General features: G+C 51.4%; 4 protein-coding genes across 4 annotated transcripts; all 4 read left to right on the forward strand.

The window, feature by feature from the left end:
- The first annotated feature begins 416 nt into the window (after positions 1 to 416).
- Positions 417 to 974, forward strand: LOC135680288 (uncharacterized). Its single transcript, XM_065194170.1, has one exon. The coding sequence runs from the start codon at positions 417 to 419 to the stop codon at positions 972 to 974; it is 558 nt and encodes a 185-aa protein (XP_065050242.1).
- An 11,796-nt stretch (positions 975 to 12,770) lies between these two features.
- On the forward strand, positions 12,771 to 16,986 carry LOC135587551 (translocase of chloroplast 101, chloroplastic-like). Its single transcript, XM_065079108.1, has 2 exons — positions 12,771 to 13,017; positions 13,178 to 16,986. Exon 2 carries the CDS (start codon positions 13,185 to 13,187, stop codon positions 16,773 to 16,775), a length of 3,591 nt encoding a protein of 1,196 aa, XP_064935180.1. The 5' UTR covers positions 12,771 to 13,017; positions 13,178 to 13,184; the 3' UTR covers positions 16,776 to 16,986.
- Positions 16,987 to 17,715: 729 nt separating this feature from the next.
- LOC135589015 (uncharacterized) lies at positions 17,716 to 18,790 on the forward strand. Its single transcript, XM_065081339.1, has one exon. It carries the CDS (start codon positions 17,769 to 17,771, stop codon positions 18,603 to 18,605), a length of 837 nt encoding a protein of 278 aa, XP_064937411.1. The 5' UTR covers positions 17,716 to 17,768; the 3' UTR covers positions 18,606 to 18,790.
- Positions 18,791 to 19,463: 673 nt separating this feature from the next.
- Positions 19,464 to 20,321, forward strand: LOC135680289 (uncharacterized). Its single transcript, XM_065194171.1, has one exon. It carries the CDS (start codon positions 19,464 to 19,466, stop codon positions 20,319 to 20,321), a length of 858 nt encoding a protein of 285 aa, XP_065050243.1.
- The last annotated feature ends 74 nt before the right edge of the window (positions 20,322 to 20,395 follow it).

The raw sequence follows: 20,395 nt of genomic DNA on the forward strand, positions 1-20,395 counted from the left end.
AGAAGGGTCTCTTGCAACAGCCCAACCCCATGAAAACTACTCATAAAGATTGGTCCAAATATTGTAGGTTCCATCGGGACTACAACCACGACACGAAAGACTGCCGTGACCTCCAGAATCAAATCGAGGAACTGATCCGGAGAGGTCTCCTTGAGATAGCCAAGGAACCTCGGGAAGCGACTCCACGCCCCAGGGGACCTGTTGAAAGATAGATCGACGTCATCTCCGGAGGACTAGTAGCCAACGGCCGTAGCTCAACGGCGAGTAAGGCCTACGCCCGGAGCGCAGTCGAGAAACGTCCCCGACCCGAGCTCGAGCCTGAAATCACTTTCGAAGTCAAAGAAGTCGAGCGCTCCCATCATGACGTTGCTTTGGTGATCTCCATCCGAATCGCCAACGCTCGGGTCAAAAGGGTGATGGTCGACACCGGGAGTTCCGCCGACGTCCTATACCTCGACGCCTTCAAGAAGCTCAGTTTGACTAAGGAGGACCTCACCGCCATGGCGTCGGCACTCACTGGATTCACGGGGGATTCCATCTCCCTGCTCGGGACCACCATCCTCCCTATCACCATCCCGGAAGAGCCGAGAGCAAAGACAATAATGACCACCTTCATGGTAGTCGATCTGCCCTTGGCCTACAACGTCATCCTCGACCGACCGGCGCTCAACAAGTTAAAAGCGGTGGTATCCACCTACCATAAGGCCATCAAGTTTTTGACTTCGGTGAGGATCAGGGAATCCCGAAGTGATCCAGGAGAGTCAAGGCGATGCTATCTTACGGCGATTACTCTCCCAGGGAAGTCACGCCCCCATCAAGTCCCCGACCCTCATGAGGGACCCATAGCGCCGATGCAGTTGGAGCCCCCCGAGCAACTCACCGAGGTAACCCTTAAAAAGAACCGTCCCGATCTGACCGTGAAGGTTGGGACGACGCTCCCCAAAGCAGATCAGTCCACCTTATCGATTTCCTGAGGAAAAATGCCGATATGTTCGCATGGTCCCCCGAGGAGATGCCTAGGATTGACTCGGAAGTGACCCAGCACCAGCTCAACATCGATCCGAGGCTCAGCCGGTGAGGCAAAGAACAAGGAAGTTCGCTTCCGACCGACAGAAGGCAATCAGCGACGAGGTCGATCGCCTTAAAGAAGCAGAATTCATTACCGAGGTGAAATACCCTTGATGGCTGTCAAATGTAGTTCTCGTTAAGAAATCCAATGGAAGATGGAGGATGTACGTTGATTACACCGATCTCAATCGGGCATGCCCCAAGGACTACTATTCGCTTCCCAGGATAGACCAACTAGTCGACGCCACCGCGGGCTATGAACTCCTTACGTTCATGGACGCATTCTCGGGCTACAACCAAATCCGGATGGCGAATCAAAATCAAGAGAGCACCGCCTTCATCACCAACATAGGGGTATATTGCTAGAAAGCGATGCCCTTCGGTCTAAAGAATGCTGGGGCGACTTATCAAAGGATGGTCGACAAGCTGTTCAAGCACCAGCTCGGGAGTAATATGAAAGTACACGTTGACAACATGATCGTAAATAGCAAGGCTGCAAGTGCGCACTTGACCAACCTGGCGGAAACATTCAAAGCCCTCAGACGGTTCAACATGTGTCTGAATCCTACGAAGTGTGTCTTCGGGGTCAGCTCGGGGAGGTTCCTCAGCTTTGTCATTCACCAGTGGGGGATATATGCCAACCCAGAAAAGGTTCGGGCCATAACTGATATGCATTCCCCCCGCTCGATCAAGGAGGTGCAGCGACTCGCCGGGAAGTTGGCAGCGCTCAACAAGTTCGTGTCGTGTTCGGGCGACAAGTGCCTCCCTTTCTTTCGGGTTCCGCGATAGGCCGATAACTTTACATGGACCCCGGAATGCGAAGAAGCCTTCGAAAAGTTGAAGGCATGCCTCGCCCGCTTGCCCCGACTCGCCTCACCCGAGCCAAGCGAAACCCTTGGTCTCTACTTGGCGACCTCGACGCAGGTAGTCAGCTCAGTGTTAGTTTAGGAAACGCCACCAATGCAACAACCCGTATACTACGTCAGTCATGTCCTCGTCAGACCTGAGGCGTGCTACTCCCCGATCGAGAAGCTAACCCTCACGCTAATGTAGATGGCCCGAAAGCTGCGGCCCTACTTCCAAGCTCACACAATCAAAGTGATCACCGACCAGCCATTGCGACAAATCCTTTCAAACTTCGACACATTGGGTCGGATGCTGCGGTGGTCGGTCGAGCTCGGCGAATTCGACATTCAGTACTCCCTCAGGACTGCCATCAAAGCTTAGGTACTAGTTGACTTTATTTCCGAGCTAACTCCTGAAGACCATGCTATTGGGCAGGAGAACAACGAGAGCACATGGACCCTGCATGTGGACGACTCGTCCACTACCGAAGCAGCCGGGGTCGGGCTTATCCTCAAAGGCCCGTCCGGAGAAACCTACGAGAGGTCGCTTCGATTACAATTCCAGGCCACCAACAACGAGGCCGAGTACGAGGCGCTACTTCACGGCCTACGCCTCGCTCTGGAGATGCATGTGGACAACCTCAAAGTCTTTAGTGACTCCTAGCTGGTGATGGGACACATCAATGGGAGCTACGAAGCCCGAGACCCAACGATGGCATGATACTTGACAGAGGCGAAGCGGCCCGCCCATCACTTCAATCGCCTCTCGATCACTAGAATACCTTGGGCGCAGAATACGCGAGCCGATGCATTGGCCAAATCGGCCTCTGCTCGCAGCCCGGCGTTGACCCCGGTAATTGAGTCCGTAATGGCACCAACAGTGACGACTCACGAGGTCGCCGAAATGGAAGTACTGCCAAGCTATATAGAAGAAATCCTCCGCTTCAAGAAGGACGGAACGAAGCCCGATGACCTGGCGGCTGCGAGATGGTTGAGACGAACCCAAGCCTGGTACTGCGTCGTCGGCGGAAAGCTGTACCGCAGGGCCTTCTCTCAACCTCTCTTGCATTGCCTCGTGCCATCAGAAGCTGGAACGGTCCTCGCCGAGCTCCACGAGGGGATCTGTGGGGAGCACATCGGGGGACGAACCTTGGCCTTCAAGACTCTCAGACAAGGGTACTACTGGCCAACTATGCGTCGGGATGCCGTATCATACGTGCAGCAGTGCCAACAATGTCAAAGGCACGCCCGACTGCAACATTAACCAGCAGTCCCTCTTACCCCGATGGATGTGGCCTGGCCCTTCGCCCAATGGGGACTTGGTCTCCTTGGACCCTTTCCTCCAGCGTCGGGACAACGACGCTTTCTTATAGTCGGGGTCGACTACTTCATGAAGTGGGTGGAAGCCAAACCCTTGGCCTCCATCACCGAGAAACAAATCCGAAGCTTCACGTGGAAGAACATTATCACCCGGTTCGGGATCCCGAGGGCTATCATCACCGACAACGGAGCTCAATTCAACAACGCTAAGTTCAAGGCCTATTGCCAGTCATATGGGATACAATTGAGGTTCAGCTCGGTTGCGCACCCTCAAACTAATGGCCAGACTGAAGTAACGAATCTGGCAATTCTAGAGGGCCTCAAGAGGAGGATCTCGGGCGCGCACAGAGCTTGGTGGACGAGCTCCCTAGCATCTTGTGGGCAATGCGAACGACTCCCAAAATCGCCTTGGGGGAGTCTCCATTTAGCCTGGCGTTCAGGACCGAAGCGGTCCTCTCGCCCGAGATGGTGTTCCCGACCCTGCGCACCTCCAACTACGAACAAGAAGGCTCCGAGGAGGGCCTACGAGAAAACCTAGACCTCCTCGAAGAAAGAAGAGCCAAAGCACATCTGCATACCCTAGCGTATAAGAAGGCAACGGCTCGGATATACAACCGCAAAGTTCGTCCGCGACTGATTAAGGTAAAAGACCTCGTCCTTCGAAAGGCAGAGGTGAGCGACCCGACCCGAGTGAGAGGAAAACTCGTGCCTAACTGGGAAGGCCCCTATCAAGTCTACGACGTGGTCCGAGAAGGGACCTACCAACTCGAGAATATAGAGGGAAACCCCCTGCCAAGAACGTGGAACGCGGCGAATCTAAAAAAGTTCTACCCGTAAAAGAAGTGCGTCGGGGTGGAGGGAAGACATATGTTGTACGAAGCATGCACATCCACAATCGGAAAAGACAAGTCAGAATTCCAAAATAAGAGTTTTTTTTTTATAAAAAAGAAATACACATTGTGGTCGGGCTATACAGTTCTAAAACTCAACCCGACCAAAGCAAAAGGAAAAAGGGAAAGCCCTTAGTTCGGAGGAGGGGTCTCAGGCCCGTCATCAAAGGGGACGCTCGCCGGCATATCAACGTCCTGATCCTCCGGATGGTCGACAAACGGGTCCGACTCTAGTTCCAGGTCCGGGTACCTTGCTCGAAAGCGAGCACAGGCCACCCGGTATCCGAACTCATATGTGGCCCGCCACGACCTCACACGGTCGCGCTCGAACCCGGCGGACGCCTTGTACTCAGTGATCGCCCCCTCGATCTTCTGGGGTAGCACCAGCCGCTCCTCCTTCAGGACCTCTTCAACGGCCCAAGTCGAAGACCTGGCGATCTCGACATCGTGGGAGAGGGTCAGCAACTCGTCATCCAATGTCCAGATGTGTGACCGGCTTTCCTCCAGCTCGACCTTCAAATGGCTCACCTCCTTATCCAGAGCTGAGGAGCGCTCTTCGGCCGCGGCAATGGCCTCCGGGCCTCCCCTGGCCTTCAGCTCTAGGTTCTCCAAGCGAAGGGCAGCGTAGACGTCCAACTGACGCTCGATCACCCGCCTGGCGTCGAGGACCCGGTCGATCAGCGCCATGGTGTAGTGTTGGCCTTGCACGAAGATCGGCGTTAGGACTCACGCAAGGAAGGATCGAGCAAGGAAAGAAAATCGTCACCTACCTAGACAAGGGACTTGGCCGCCCGGTCTGCCAGTACTTTCGAGGGGGAGTAGTAAAGATCCTTCACTATGGTCGGGTGAAGCACTGTCAGCCTTGAGAGTCGCCCACCGAGAGGCATAAGGGGTTCCCGGCTCCCCAGATGAAAGGTCGGCCATGTTTAGGGCCTAGTATTGCTCGCCTTCAGCCCGAGAACGAACGCAACACAAATCCCGCATCGATGTCGGGCGCGCCGGCGCCCTCCTGGAAGGGTCACCACCGGATGACCCGACTGCCCCCTTCCCCCTCACGCTCCCTGAACCCTCGCCTTAGGGAGCAGCCCTAGATGATCCCGGGACGGCGCTCACGCGAGCAGCCGGGTCCGTAGGCATCCTCCGGACCAAGGTCTTCATCTTCTTTAGAGGGCGACGCCCTTCCGGAGACCCCGACGTCCTCTTTGGTGTGCCCTCCTATGGGGCAACCCCAGCTCCGGAACCCTCCTCGTCTCGAGGCGGTGGCATAGCAGCCTTGGCGTTAGGCGTCTTCTTCACCGATCGAAGATCCACCATCTCTGCAAAAAATATCGGTCGGTCAGATAGTTCGGGACGAGCGAACGATCCATCGTATGCGAATGGCCATACCCCCAGTGGTGGGGCTCAGTTTTGCTTCAACCAGCCACTCCTCGGTCATCTCCTTGATTGCCCGAGAAGAGGACAAGATGCCCCTCAGCCGATCCATGTCTGTTGTTTCTCCGACAGAGAGCAACGGGGAGGTATTATCAATGGTCCGGAAGGTCCACCCAGTGCTAAAACCCCACCCCCGACTACAACTGACGAAGAAGAAGCGGTTCTTCCAACCTTTGTTGTTGGAAGGTGCATCGTTGATCTTAAAACCACTGCGGGCGGTCAGGTAATACCCGCCTCGCCCCTTGCACAAGCGGAAGCAGGCCAGGAAGAGGGTCCTAGATGACTCGATCCCAGCTCCTCGACACTCCCCAATAAAGGCCACCAGATAGCGCCAAGAGTTTGGTGACACCTGGGACGGCGATATTCCCCATTGACGGAGGCACTCCCCGATGACGGGGTGCAGCGGGAGCTGCAGCCCTACCTCAAAAGCCCCTACGGTCAACCCAAACCCATTGGGAAACTGATCATACGGTCGCTGCCCAGGCCGAGGGGTGTGAATGCCATAACACTCCGGGATGCGATAACGATCCCGGAGTACCCTCAAAAGATCCCCGGTCACCACCGAGTCCACATTGTGCCACGACTTGATAGCTTCAAGCGCGATAGAGCTACCGGAGGACACACTGACGACTTCAGCTCGTGGGCCCCCAGAGGAAGAAGATGAAGAAGAAGATAAAGACAAAGATGAAGATGAAGACGGAGACATCCTGACCTCAAGGTTGCAAGAAAGAAGCCGGGGCGCAGGACGAAGGACTGAAGCAAAGGTGATGGCAACTGTTCTAGAGGGGATTTATAAAGGGTAGGCTACTCCGCTGCGAGACGACGATTGGGCTTCTTGAGGACAGAGATAGTCGCAGCATTTAAAACCCATCATAACCCCTTGGATCCGCCAGATTCATTGGCCTCGGAGCTCCCGCCAGAGGCGTCTCGTCACCAAAAATCCCCCGCCGGAGGCCATTCAAAACAAAAGTTTCCCGATAAGTCCCGCGTCGCTCCACCTGGCTCATCGCCCAATGACGCCACCTAGCCTTCGGTTCCAGCTCCTGCCCAGGTTGCTCTAGATCAGTTCCCGACTTGCGACTCGTCGGCACCAAAACCTAAGCTCGAGTTCAGCCACTCGGCCCACAGGTCCAGCTCCTACCCGGGTCGCTCCAGATCGGTTCCTGACTTGCGACCCGCCAGCACCAAAACCTGAGCCCGAGCTCAGTCACTCAGCCCACAGGCCCAGTCTTCAACCGAGTCGCTCCAGCTCGATCCTCGACTTACGACTCGCCAAATCTCTCGCCCGGGTCGCTCCAGATCGATTCCCGACTTGCGACCCACCGGCACCAAAACCTAAGCTCGAGCTCAGTCACTCGGCCCACAAGCCTAGTCTTCAACCGAGTCGCTCCAGCTTGATCCTTGACTTGCGACCCACCAAATCTCTCGCACGGGTCGCTCTAGATCGGTTCCTGACTTGCGACCCGCCGGCACCAAAACTTGAGCCCGAGCTCAGTCACTCGGCCCACAGGCTCAGTCTTCAACCGAGTCGCTCCAGCTCGATCCTCGACTTACGACTCGCCAAATCTCTAGCCCGGGTCGCTCCAGATCGATTCCCGACTTGCGACCCATCGGCACCAAAACCTAAGCTCGAGCTCAGTCACTCGGCCCACAGGCCTAGTCTTCAACTGAGTCACTCCAGCTTGATCCTTGACTTACGACCCACCAAATCTCTCGCACGGGTCGCTCTAGATCGGTTCCTGACTTGCGAGTCGTCGGCACCAAAACCTGAGCCCGAGCTCAGTCACTCGGCCCACAGGCCCAGTCTTCAATCGAGTCGCTTTAGCTCGATCCTCTACTTACGACTCGCTAAATCTCTCGCCCGGTTCGCTCCAGATCGGTTCCCGACTTGCGACCCGCCGGCACCAAAACCTGAGCCCGAGCTCAGTCACTCGGCCCACAAGCCCAGTCTTCAACCGAGTCGCTCCAACTTGATCCTCGACTTTTGACTCGCTAAATCTCTCGCCCGGGTCGCTCCAAATCGGTTCTCGACTTGCGACCCGCTGGCACCAAAACCTGAGCCCGAGCTTAGTCACTCGGCCCACAGGCCCAGTCTTCAATTGAGTCGCTCCAACTCGATCCTCGACTTGCGACTCGCCAAATCTCTCGCTCGGGTCGCTCCAAATCGGTTCTCGACTTGCGGCCCGCCGGCACCAAAACCTGAGCCCGAGCTTAGTCACTCGGTCCACAGGCCCAGTCTTCAACTAAGTCACTCCAGCTCAATCCTCGACTTGCGACTCACCAAATCTCTCGCACGGGTCGCTCTAGATCAGTTCCCGACTTGCGACCCACCAGCACCAAAACCTAAGCTCGAGCTCAGTCACTCGGCCCACAGGCCTAGTCTTCAACTGAGTCGCTCCAGCTTGATCCTTGACTTTCGACCCACCAAATCTCTCTCACGGGTCGCTCTAGATCAGTTCCTGACTTGCGACCCACCGGCACCAAAACTTGAGCCCGAGCTCAGTCACTCGGCCCACAGGCCCAGTCTTCAACCGAGTCGCTCCAGCTCGATCCTCGACTTGCGACTCGCCAAATCTCTCGCCCGGGTCGCTCCATATCGATTCCCGACTTGCGACCCACCGGCACCAAAACCTAAGCTTGAGCTCAGTCACTCGGCCCACAAGCCTAGTCTTCAACTGAGTCACTCCAGCTTGATCCTTGACTTGCGACCCACCAAATCTCTCGCACGGGTCGCTCTAGATCGGTTCCTGACTTGTGACTCGCCGGCACCAAAACCTGAGCCCGAGCTCAGTCACTCGGCCCATAGGCCCAGTCTTCAACCGAGTCGCTCTAGCTCGATCCTCGACTTGCGACTCGCTAAATCTCTCGCCCGGTTCGCTCCAGATCGGTTCCCGACTTGCGACCCGCCGGCACCAAAACCTGAGCCCGAGCTCAGTCACTCGGCCCACAAGCCCAGTCTTCAACCGAGTCGCTCCAGCTTGATCCTCGGCTTATGACTCGCTAAATCTCTCGCCCGGGTCGCTCCAGATCGGTTCTCGACTTGCGACTCGCTGGCACCAAAACCTGAGCCCGAGCTCAGTCACTCGGCCCACAGGCCCAGTCTTCAATTGAGTCGCTCCAACTCGATCCTCGACTTGCGACTCGCCAAATCTCTCGCCCGGGTCGCTCCAAATCGATTCTCGACTTGCGGCCCGCCGGTACCAAAACCTGAGCCCGAGCTCAGTCACTCGGCCCACAGGCCCAGTCTTCAACTAAGTCACTCTAGCTCAATCCTCGACTTGCGACTCGCCAAATCTCTCGCCTGGGTCGCTCCAGATCGGTTCCCGACTTGCGACCTGTTGGCACCAAAACTTGAGCCCGAGCTTAGTCACTCGGCCCACAGGCCCAGTCTTCAACCAAGTCGCTCCAACTCGATCCTCGACTTGCGACTTGCCAAATCTCTTGCCCAGGGCCCTCCAAATCTGTTCCCGACTTGCGACCCGCCGGCACCAAAACTTGAGCCCGAGCTCAGCCATTCGGCCCACAAGCCCAGTCTTCAACCGAGTCGCTCCAGTTCGATCCTCGACTTGCGACTTGCCAAATCTCTCACCCGGGTCACTCTAGATCGGTTCCTGACTTGCGACCCGCCAGCACCCAAACCTGAGTCTGAGATCAGTTACTCGGCCCACAAACAGTTTTTAACTGAGTCGCTCCAGCTCGATCCATGACTTGCGACTCGCTAATCCTCTACCAGGTCACTCTAGCTCGATCCACGACTTGCGGCTCGCCAGTCTTCAACCGAGTTGCTCCAGCTCGATCCTCGACTTGTGACTCACCAATCCTCTACCAGGTCGCTCCAGCTCGATCTCCGACTTGCGACTCGTCAGATCTCTTATCGAGTCGCTCCAGCTCGATCTCCGACTCGTGACTCACTGGCCCTAACTCCGAGCTGCACCAAACCAGTTATCCGACTACAACACGACAATCTTATCTCATCTAGTCCTAGCCGCCCGACCAACAGAGCTAACCTCTCTCGAGGCACGGGACGCCACCCCTCCAAACTGTCTCGCAACGGGCCAATCCAACTTTCCCTCATAAGCAACCCGCGCTATAGCCGAGTCAGCAAGGGGAGCACCCCCACACGCCAAGTTAGAATCCGTACCGAGGTGCTGTTTGGCATGTCCCCTCCCGAAAGCTCGGGATGGTGCCATTTGGCGCCATCTCATGCATCCCAGGACGACGATCGCATAGAAGTACCGTCTCATCCCTTGAGGATCAACCGCCATGCCGAACCCACATGTGACCGACCCTTGTACAATAATATAAAAGCCCCTGGCCGGTAAGAGACCAAGAGAGAGGACACAAAAGGAGAGAAAAACAACTACTGACTTGCTCGTCGGAGGGGCCAAAGTCGGGAATCACCCGACGAAGGTCATTTTTACAGGAAAGCGGCTACCCTCGAGCCATGAGCGTCTCAACCTGGGAATTGCCATCCGATGAACGAAGGCAAGCTGCCAACCAGCCTGGAGACGGAGAGACGTTGCTCAACGCTGATGGTGCTCGGATCGAGAAACGCTGATCAACACCCCGTCGCGAGGGCCCAGCCTACCTCGGCATTCGACTCAGCCTATAGAAGACTCCCGATATCGACCCGTGAATCAAGCCACGACACATCTGTTCACCAACAACCGCAACTCATGGGCACCACTGATGTTGATACTTCTATTTGTGAGATGGTAAGTACTACTAAATACAATGTTAATTATATACTCATAATGCATTAATAAGCTAATGTAGGAGAAACAGCTTCTTTTGTTACTATGCTTCCTTTCCATATACTCTATGTCAATTTGCTAATGTTTGACAGTTGATTCAAATTATTAAATGATGATAGTTGTTAGTGAACAAAAAAATACCGTGGCTGATGAGTCAGCACGTTTTGGTCCATAGGCTGACGTCGGGAACTTCTGGTGGAATGAGTAGGATGATGAGGTGGCTATGCTTCTCGAGCGCTTCGGGCGAGGGTTGAGCCGGAAGGGCCGGCTGAGTCCTCTCGAGCGGCCGGGGGTTAGCACTCCAAGGCCAACCGACTTGAGTGTCGTTTATGACGAGATGTGCCCTTTCGTCCTCGGGATAGTTGGTAATCTTTCTTCGTGGGCGCGCCCTTGAGATGGAAGGTGTAGGCTGGCACTGATTGGGACCCGATCCGCTGGTCCACCCTCCTCTGCGCACTGGATGACGACTTTGGGGTACAGACGCTCGTTGCTCCATGGCGATCACCTTCCTGCAAAACGGCCTTCGTCGGGTATCTCCCGACTTTGGCCCCTTCGACAAACAAGTCAGTTTAGTTGGGATTCCCCTTTTTTTTTCTCTGTTTTCTCCCCCTTCCTTGGGATCGGGGTATTTATACCAACGTGTGAGAGTTGGTTCCCCTCGGTTCAGCGTGGCCACTGACTTTGTGAGGGCGAGACAACTTCTGATGAAGTGGCGTCTTCGGGGGAGCTCGAGTGGCGTCAGATGGCACTGTCCCAAAAGCAGACGACACTGCCCCGAGCCCTTGGGTTGGTCAAGTCGCAGAGTGTATCAGTATCGAACTTGACGTGGCGTGCACCCCGTGGTTCTGGCGGCGTGTGGCGTTGCGTTCGTGGCTGTCAGTTGGTGATGTTCGCTGATGATTCATCCAGGGTCAAAATATGATGTATCAATAGTGATTATAACAAATTGGTTCTTATGATTCTGTAATATAAGCAGAAACAATTTAGGACAGGTTTGTTCTTATTGATCTGCAATAATAATAAGAAAAGGACAACTTAACACTTGAGGCTTTCGTCGATACGGGTCAGACGAGGGACAGTATAAACTTTGATTTGGCTTTCTCTATCTCTATGTTCATGGGCTATTTATTTATTTATTTTGGCAGGGAACAGCAGAAGAAGAAAGGAAAGAAACAAGTAAAATTTTCCCCAGCATGACAAGAGGAGATGAAAGAAAAGGTAAGTCATCACAATTCATGGAGTTGATTTGTAAATATTAAGCCACTCATATTTAAGTTGAGAAATCTGCTTCCCTTGAATATTATTGTTGCCTTTTTAAAGACATTGCTAAGATTAAGCTGTGTTTTAGACTTAGTATATGCCTCTTTTTTCCTGATGATAGGAGGAAAAAGGATGGTAATGGGTGGATCTTATTTAAACCATACCGGCAATATAATATCACTGTGACAAAAAAGAAAAGAAAATATCAACCACATGAGTTTTTCTGTCTACTGATGTCGGCCAAGTATAAGAATGTATGTAAATTGATGTACATTTTTTATAGTGTGATAAATGATATTATTCATATCAAAATACCAAATGAGGTCTTCTGCGAGACATGATGGGCGAGGATGGTTCAAAACGATGATAAATTATGTATACTATCTTTCTCGATCTAATATTTGATAATTATTCTTTGGCTGCATTTTCTTCTCTCTGTAGAGATGATAAAAATCAGACCAATTGGATTGGACCAGATTAATCTCGATCTTAATTATTAGAATGGAACCCGATCTATCGGGTTGGTTGAGCGGTTTGATTTCATTTAAAGGTCAAAAATGGTAAAATAATCGGATTGGATTGATTAATCTACCTGGTTATTTATTGAACCATAGGACAATAGTATCCTTATTTTCTAAATCTAATTGAACAAGAAGTAAAAAGATATTTAAAGGTTGAATTTCTAAAAAAAAATCTGTCCTTAATAAAATTTTGCCTTTAAGTTTCAAAATTTTCAAGGAGCATCCCTTTTCGCTCGAAAGACATTTACCCCTATTTTCTTCGAATCAATTATTGGCTCTGCTTTGCATTGTCTTTCATCTCCTCTATTTCATTGGTCTTGTGTCAGTCTCATACGAGAAATGTGAGGATGTTACGATGATAGTCTTATTCGTAGGGAGGATTCGACGAGGTTGTCATCGTCTATTGTAGCCATCATACATCTAATAAGATAGAGGGGAAGGGAGATGGTACATGATGATTAGATCGCTTAGAGAAAACAATAAAAAGTGCCATGTCTGAATTTTTGAAATTTGGATTGCAAATTTTGAAATATAGTTTTTTTATTAAATTCGCTCATATTTAAATAATATTAACGATGCAAATTATTATTCGTGGAGACTGCTTCGGTCCCACGATTCTCACGGGGGTCCAGAAATCAGTTTCCCGACGTAGGAAGCACGTGACGATGTATCATCCAAAGACAACCAAAGCGCTCCCCCGTCCGTCAAAAGCGACGCCCTTTGCTCGACGCCAACCTCCCTCCCTCGCTCCTCTTCCTCCTACCACCTTTCGTTATCGTCTCTTTCCTTTACCTCCTTTCCCTTTCTCCCCTTCCCTCTCTCGTCTCCTAGTAATTTCTTTCAAGAGTTTGCTCGATCAAGAGATCTGGGCGAAGAAAGAGTCAGGTCTCCGCTGCCCTTCGCCCGGTGTGTGATCTCCATTCGCGAGGTTTGCACTTCGGTTCATCTTTATTTTCTGATTTCTCGATTTGTTTGGAACCCTAGAGCTTGGTGCTGGTTGGGTTTGGGTCGAAAGTTCTTGGTCTCGATTTCGTTCTTATTCGGAAGCTACGCGTCTTGATTCGTTCTCTTTGGGCGTGGATCGCTAGGTTCGTGATGGAGAACTGGGCGGACGCCGCCAAAGAGGAGCGCATGACGGGGGACGTGAGGATGGCAGCGGCAAATGGGGATTCGCGGGGCGGATTTGATGAGGGCGTCGAATGTGATTCTCAGGAAACTGAGGATGGATCGAAGTTTTATAAAGAAATCGAGGTCTTTGAGGAGGCCTTAGAGCCGCCGCCGCAGCATTTTCTTCCCGATTCTGGTGTGGCGAGTGGAGTTGAGGATGGGGCAGCGACTGAATTAGGACTGTCCATTGAGTCGCGAGAGCTACAGACCGTGGTGCATGAGAGGGAGCTTAATGAAGAAGAAATGATTGTCGAAAAATTTTATGGTGCTGAAGTAGAAGTTCAAGAGGGAGAAGAAGAAGAAAAGTTGGACACATCAACTCAGCTGTTTCAGAGACATGAAAAAGAAGATGAGGAGAAGGAAGAACAAGAAGAAGAAAACGAAGAAGTAGAAGTTATTGTTTCTGGTAAGTTGGATGCATCAATTGATTGTCAAAATATCAATCAGAATTTTGAAGAACATGTAGTGGTTGTATCTGAGGAAGGGACCAGAACTTGTGATGAATGTGACTGTGTGTGCAGCAAACCGGAAGATGTGCAAGAACCCATGTCTATTCAATCAAATTATCCTATTTCAAGTAGTGAGGCTGCAGGTGGGATGGGTGAAGTTACAAATGGATCTTCTTTTATTGTGGATGACAAGGAATTAACTGTTGGGGATGGTATTAAGGAATTTGCTGGAAACAAGTTCAAGTTCGAAGAGATCGAGAGGATGAAATTAGATAGGCCAGGTGGTCTTCCTCATGAAGGTCCTGAAAATGGAGAGTCCCTTGAAGTAACTTCTGATGAGTGTGGAAAAAATAATGACACTGAATCAAATGAACAGTTTGTTCATCAAAATGGGCGACAACAGATGGACATAACAGCTCAATCAGTAGCTGTTTCTGAAGAGCCAGTAAAATTTCAGCAGCTGAAAGAAAATAGTGCTGAACCTGATGATGGTTTTGCACCAAGGAATGGACATGCTTCTGTGAAAAAAGAAGATGGCGGTGTTGCAACTAACGGACATGCTATTTTGGAAAAAGATGGATCATCCTGCTCTCATGTCCCCAGTACAGCTAATGGTCCACTAAAAGAAGACAAGGCAGATATCCATGTAACCACCAAAAAACTTCAAATAGAATCTGTTGAAATTTTAAGCTGTTCAAGTTCTATAAGTGATGACAACAAGAAGAATGCTAGTCCATCACCATCACCAACACCTTCTATCCCAAATCCTGAAAATTTGGGGCATCCTGGTTTCTTGTCTCGTCCTGCTGGCCTTGGCTCCTCTGTTCCTTTATTGGAGCCTTCTGGTCGTTCTCTTCAGCAACCCAAGGCTAATGGCTCTGCTCCCTGGAGGTTATCTCAGCCATCTGAAGAGCCACCTGCTGATGATGGAGAGGTGAATGATGAGACACATGAAAAGCTCCAAATGATCCGGGTTAAGTTTCTCCGTTTGGCTCATAGGCTTGGGCAAACACCCCACAATGTGGTAGTTGCACAGGTTTTATACAGGTTAGGTCTGGCCGAACAACTTAAGAGAAACACAAACAGACCAGGTGTATTCAGCTTTGATCGAGCTAGTGTTATGGCAGAGCAACTTGAGGCTGCTGGTCGGGAGACCTTGGACTTCTCTTGCACGATAATGGTCATTGGAAAAACAGGAGTAGGCAAGAGTGCTACCATCAATTCTATAGTTGATGAGATTAAGTTGCCAACAGATGCCTTCCAGATGGGCACGAAGAAGGTCCAAGAAGTAGTGGGCACGGTACAGGGGATCAAGGTTAGGATTATTGACACACCTGGTCTGGTCTCTTCCTGTTCAGATCAGCATCGCAATGAGAAAGTACTTCATTCTGTCAAGAGGTTCATCAATAAAACTCCTCCAGATATCGTTCTTTACTTTGATCGGTTGGACATGCAGAGTAGGGATTATGGGGATGGTCCGCTGCTACGAACCATCACCAGCATATTTGGAGCATCCATTTGGTTCAATGCAATTGTTATTCTGACACATGCTGCATCTGCTCCTCCTGAAGGTCCAAATGGTAGTCCTTTGAGTTATGAAACGTTTGTGTCTCAGCGGTCTCATGTTGTTCAGCAAGCAATTCGTCAAGCTGCTGGGGATGTACGGCTTATGAACCCTGTTTCCCTGGTAGAGAACCACTCAGCTTGTAGAATGAATAGGGCTGGCCAGAGAGTACTACCAAATGGTCAGGTTTGGAAGCCACAGTTGTTACTACTTTCATTTGCTTCCAAAATTTTGGCCGAGGCCAACATGCTTCTGAAGTTGCAGGATAGTCCTCCTGGTAAGCTGTTTGGTTCTCGTCCAAGAGTTCCTCCGTTACCTTTTCTGTTGTCCTCTCTTCTCCAGTCAAGACCCCAACTTAAATTGCCAGGAGAGCAGTTTGGTGATGATGACAACTTGGATGAAGATGTGGATGGGACATCTGATTCTGATGAGGGTTCAGATTATGATGAATTGCCGCCTTTTAAGCCTCTCACCAGATCTCAATTGGCAAAGCTGAGCAAATTACAGAAGAAGGCATATTTTGAGGAACTAGATTACAGGGAAAGGCTCTTTTATAAGAAACAGTTGAAGGAGGAGAAGAGGCACCGAAAATTTGCGAAGAAAATGGCAGATATGGCCAAGGATATGCAAGGTGGGCACGGTAATGGGGATATGGAAGAAGAAACTAGTGGCCCAGCATCTGTGCCCGTACCTATGCCAGATTATGTTCTTCCCAATTCTTTTGATTCTGATAATCCTACTCACCGATATAGGTTTCTGGATTCTTCGAACCAATGGCTTGTCAGGCCTGTGCTTGATTCCCTTGGCTGGGATCATGATATTGGTTATGAAGGCTTGAATGTGGAAAGAGTGTTTGTTATCAAAGATAAGATCCCAATGTCAGTCTCTGGCCAGCTTACAAAGGATAAGAAGGAATGTTCTCTTCAAATGGAGGTGGCAAGTTCAATCAAGCATAGTGAATCAAAAGCGACTTCATTATGCCTGGATATGCAGACTGTTGGGAAGGACATAGCCTACACATTACGTGGTGAAACGAGTTTTAGAAATATCAGGCGTAACAACACAGCCGCAGGAGTTTCAGTTACTGTACTTGGGGATTCAGTGTCAGCTGGCCTAAAGTTTGAAGATAAGTTGATGATTAGCAAAAGATTCAGAGTTCTTCTGACCGGTGGTGCAATGGCTGGTAGAGGTGATGTAGCTTATGGAGGCCGTCTTGAGGCAACTTTAAGGGACAAGGATTATCCTATAGGACGGGCTCTTTCAACTCTTGCACTGTCTATCGTTGATTGGCATGGAGACCTCCAACTTGGCTGCAATCTTCAATCTCAGCTTCCCTTGGGCAGAGGAACTAATGTAATCGGTCATGCTAACCTGAGCAACAAAGGAACAAGTCAATTCGGTATTCGTCTGAATAGCTCTGAACATCTTCAGATAGCTCTGCTCGCCTTTGTTCCCATATTAAGAAATGTCAACAAAATATTATTTGGTTCGTCTCAGTTTATGTAAGCTGTTGGCTATGAGAAAGGGGTAACATGAGAAGCTGTTGGTTCCTCTTGTACCCCAAGGAAAAGGTTTTTGGTGGAATTTTTTACTTTATGTATGAAATAGAATGAATAGCCTGCTAGAATTGTCGCTTGAGGTTACTATGGTAAGAATTTTGTTTTCCTGCTGTGGCATCAATTTCCGAATTTCAAGCCTTATTTGGGTTTTCTTTTTGTTTTCTCCTCTCTCTCTCTCTCTCTCTCTCTCAGTGCTGATTCAGATTTTGGTAATGTATAATTGAATTTGCCTTCCTTTTTTTCCTTCGGTTTCTAAATACTAGCTTTTTTTGCAAGTAAATAAATGGTGTTCTTCGTACTGTATTGTGGTTTTTTGCCAATATATAACGCTGCCTAAATTAGCAAAATACAAGATATGTCGTATGCATAGTTATAAAATTGAGATCCGATCAAGTGGTCGGACTGCAAAAACTGGGCGGAGATTTTTTGATGATCCACATGAAACAAGAAGGGTATGCACTGAGTGAAAATTAGGATTGGGGGAGAAAGAAAGCATTATGCCCCTCTCCTTCAGCTTTCTCTCCCTTCGGTTCTCATTCTCTATCTATCCACCCTTTTTACAAATTACGTTTAATTTTTATAAAATTTAAAATATCTTTTAGTGCTATACAAAATTTTAAATTAATTTATATATTTTAAAATTGATAGTGAAAATTTTCTTCCCCGACAGTGGCTTGACATATGACAATACAATCAATCGTCAATTTTAGCCATATTAATAATAATAATAATAATAATAATAATAATACCATCATCATCTCCTACTCCCCTTATTACTGGATCAGTTGTGAGACCAAACACAACGAACGCGTCCAACCCCATTATAGAACCACTTGCGTCGCACGTAATCCTCCTTCCCAGGCCTTTAAATCTCTCCCTCCATCGTCCAACCCCATCACAACTCACCTTCACCGCCTTGCAACCGAGCGAGCCGGCGGCAATGGACTCCCGCACTTCGCTCCTTCCCCTCTTCCTCGCATCCCTCCTCCTCCTCCTCTCACCGCCCGCACGAGCCACCATCGTGCCCGGCTCTATCGAAAGGACGACCAAGCAGCAGATCCTCGCCAGCATCCCTCCCCATGCGGCCGAGGCCTCCGTGCCTTTCCTCACCTCGCCCTCCGGCAAGTACACAGCGAGCCTCGTCCGCCGCCAGACCGCCCCAGGCGCCGGCGGCTTGGGCAACGACTTCTGCTACATCCAGGTGCAGGACACGGGCGCCGAGCGGAGCATGTGGGAGTCCGAGTGCGGCCCCGTGAGCAGCGACAACACGTGCGCCGCGGTATTCACCGCCTACGGGCTTCAGGTGTTCGACGGCAGCAACCCGGTGTGGGACACCGGGGCCCAGTCCGCCGACGACAACTTCCTGGAGACGCTGGAGCTGGTCGACCTGGGCGACATGCGCATCCGGGACAAGGACGGCGAGTTGGCGTGGAAGGCGAGCGACGACCCGCGCGCGAACCAGAACTGCGGCCTGCCCGGCTCTCCCGGTATGGCGCCGGCTGCGCCTCCATTCGCCGTGCCGATAGGCGGCGACGATCAGAATCTTCCGTTCGGGCAGCCGGCGACGAGCGTCCAGCAACAGCTGCTGCCGCCGCAGTCGAACACGATGTACGACCAGGTGCAGCCGCAGCATCCGTTCGGCGGGGCAAGCCAGGCGTTCGGGTTCAACGGCCATCCGCTGGTGGACAACACGCCTTACGACAGTGGGTGCTCCGGCGGAGGAGCGGGGCGTTGGATTGGCTTTGGAGTCGCCCTCCTCCTCGCCATCTTGGCTTAAAACGTTCTCTCTTCCGACCGTGTGTCGTCTGGAACAGTGGCGATTGCATGTGCATTGTGCTGTGATTCTCATGGGTCATCATTAACCAAAATGTCAATGTCAATGTCAGTGTCAGGTGATAGTGTTATTGTTCTTCGTCAAGCTTATCTATTTCATCATCACCTTCTCAAGTGACAGCCTTCTTATTGTTTCGTCGTATATGCATTTCTTGAATGGTTCTCAAAATTGGTTTCCATGACTCGTCCAGTGCGTTCGATCGAAGCGTTTTGTTTACTTTCCAACCCCGGTCGAACTCCGGCCTGCTGAAACGCCTCCGACATCCACGCTCTCAGGGGAAACGGGAAACGGAACTTGCTTTCATCGAATTGCATCTAATAACATCCACGGATCCCAAGGGAATCGGAAACTTGCCTTCGTCAAGTTACACCTAATAACATCGGCGCTCTCAAGGGGAAACGGGAAACGGAACTTGCCTTCATCGAATTGCATCTAATAACATCCACGGATCCCAAGGGAATCGGAAACTTGCCTTCGTCAAGTTACACCTAATAACATCGACGCTCAAGGGGAAACGGGAAACGGAACTTGCCTTCGTCGAATTGCATCTAATAACACCCACGAATCCCAGGGGAACGGGAACTTGCCTTCGTCGAATTGCATCTAATAACATCCACGCTCCTAGGGGAAACGGAAACTCGCCTTCGTCAAATTGCACCCAATAACATCCCTCCTAATCCGCGCTCCCAAGAATAAGAAACCGGCTCGGCTCTCCGATTCTTTCCCTATCTTCCATTTCTCCCTTTCCCTTCCTCCCCATTGGCGATCCGGCGAAACGGAATCGGCTGAAGGCTAAAGGTCATGAAGGAGTGGTCGCAGCGGTATCCCGTGGCCGAGCCCTCGGACGACTGGCGCGAGGGGTCGTGGACGGTGGATTGCTCCTGCGGCGTCACCTTCGACGACGGCGAGGAGATGGTGAGCTGCGATGAGTGCGGCGTGTGGGTCCATACCCGTTGCTCCGGCTACGTCCGCGGCGAGGCCTCCTTCGCTTGCCACTACTGCAAGGCCGCAGCCCGGAGGCTCCGCTTCGCCTCCGGGTCGCTCACCCTCCCCGACGACGCCGACGAGACCGAGGTCGCCCGGCTCCTCCCCGAGCTCCCCACCAAGATCGAACCCTGTCTGCCCGAGCGTCCGTTGCAGGCCTCCGCTTCGGCCGTCGGGCCGCACCGGCGCCGTCTCTGGGCAGGAATCCCTCTCGAGGACCGCGTCCACGTGCAGGGCGTCCCCGGCGGCGACCCCTACCTCTTTGGTGATCTCTCTTCGGTCTTCTCATCGCAGCTCTGGAGGTGCACGGGCTACGTACCCAAAAAGATCAATTTCCGGTACCGGGAGTTCCCTTGCTGGGAGGAGGAGGGCAAGGAGGGGGAGGAGAACGAGAATCCAGCCAATAGAGGGGCTGACGTGCAGTTTTCATTCTCAGAAAAGATTATTCCGTATATTACGGTGAAGAAGTTTGATGAGGATGCGAAGGAGGAGGAAGCGAACATCTTGTTGCGGAGTTGCAGAGCGAAGGGTGCGAGAGGGCTTCAGGTGTTTGGGCAGGCGAATCTTGATAAGAAGAGGAAGGAGGAGCCCGGAGAAGCAGAGGACCACGGCGCGAAGAAGAAAGCTAGGACTTCTCCTGATAAAATTGTGGGTGATGACAAGAGAATAGATTAGTTATTGCGTGGGATGCTTCCCGTTTGTTGCACAGAAGCTCAAGTGATCAAGATTTCTATCGATTCTTCTGTCTG

This window comes from Musa acuminata, chromosome BXJ1-8 (assembly GCF_036884655.1).
Source record: "Musa acuminata AAA Group cultivar baxijiao chromosome BXJ1-8, Cavendish_Baxijiao_AAA, whole genome shotgun sequence".
NCBI classification, from domain to species: Eukaryota; Viridiplantae; Streptophyta; class Magnoliopsida; order Zingiberales; family Musaceae; genus Musa; species Musa acuminata.

Coding starts and splice junctions, on each gene's coding strand:
- LOC135680288 (XM_065194170.1), top strand. CDS start 417: ATGGTCGACACCGGGAGTTCCGCCGACGTCCTATACCTCGACGCCTTC.
- LOC135587551 (XM_065079108.1), top strand. CDS start 13,185: ATGGAGAACTGGGCGGACGCCGCCAAAGAGGAGCGCATGACGGGGGAC.
- LOC135589015 (XM_065081339.1), top strand. CDS start 17,769: ATGGACTCCCGCACTTCGCTCCTTCCCCTCTTCCTCGCATCCCTCCTC.
- LOC135680289 (XM_065194171.1), top strand. CDS start 19,464: ATGAAGGAGTGGTCGCAGCGGTATCCCGTGGCCGAGCCCTCGGACGAC.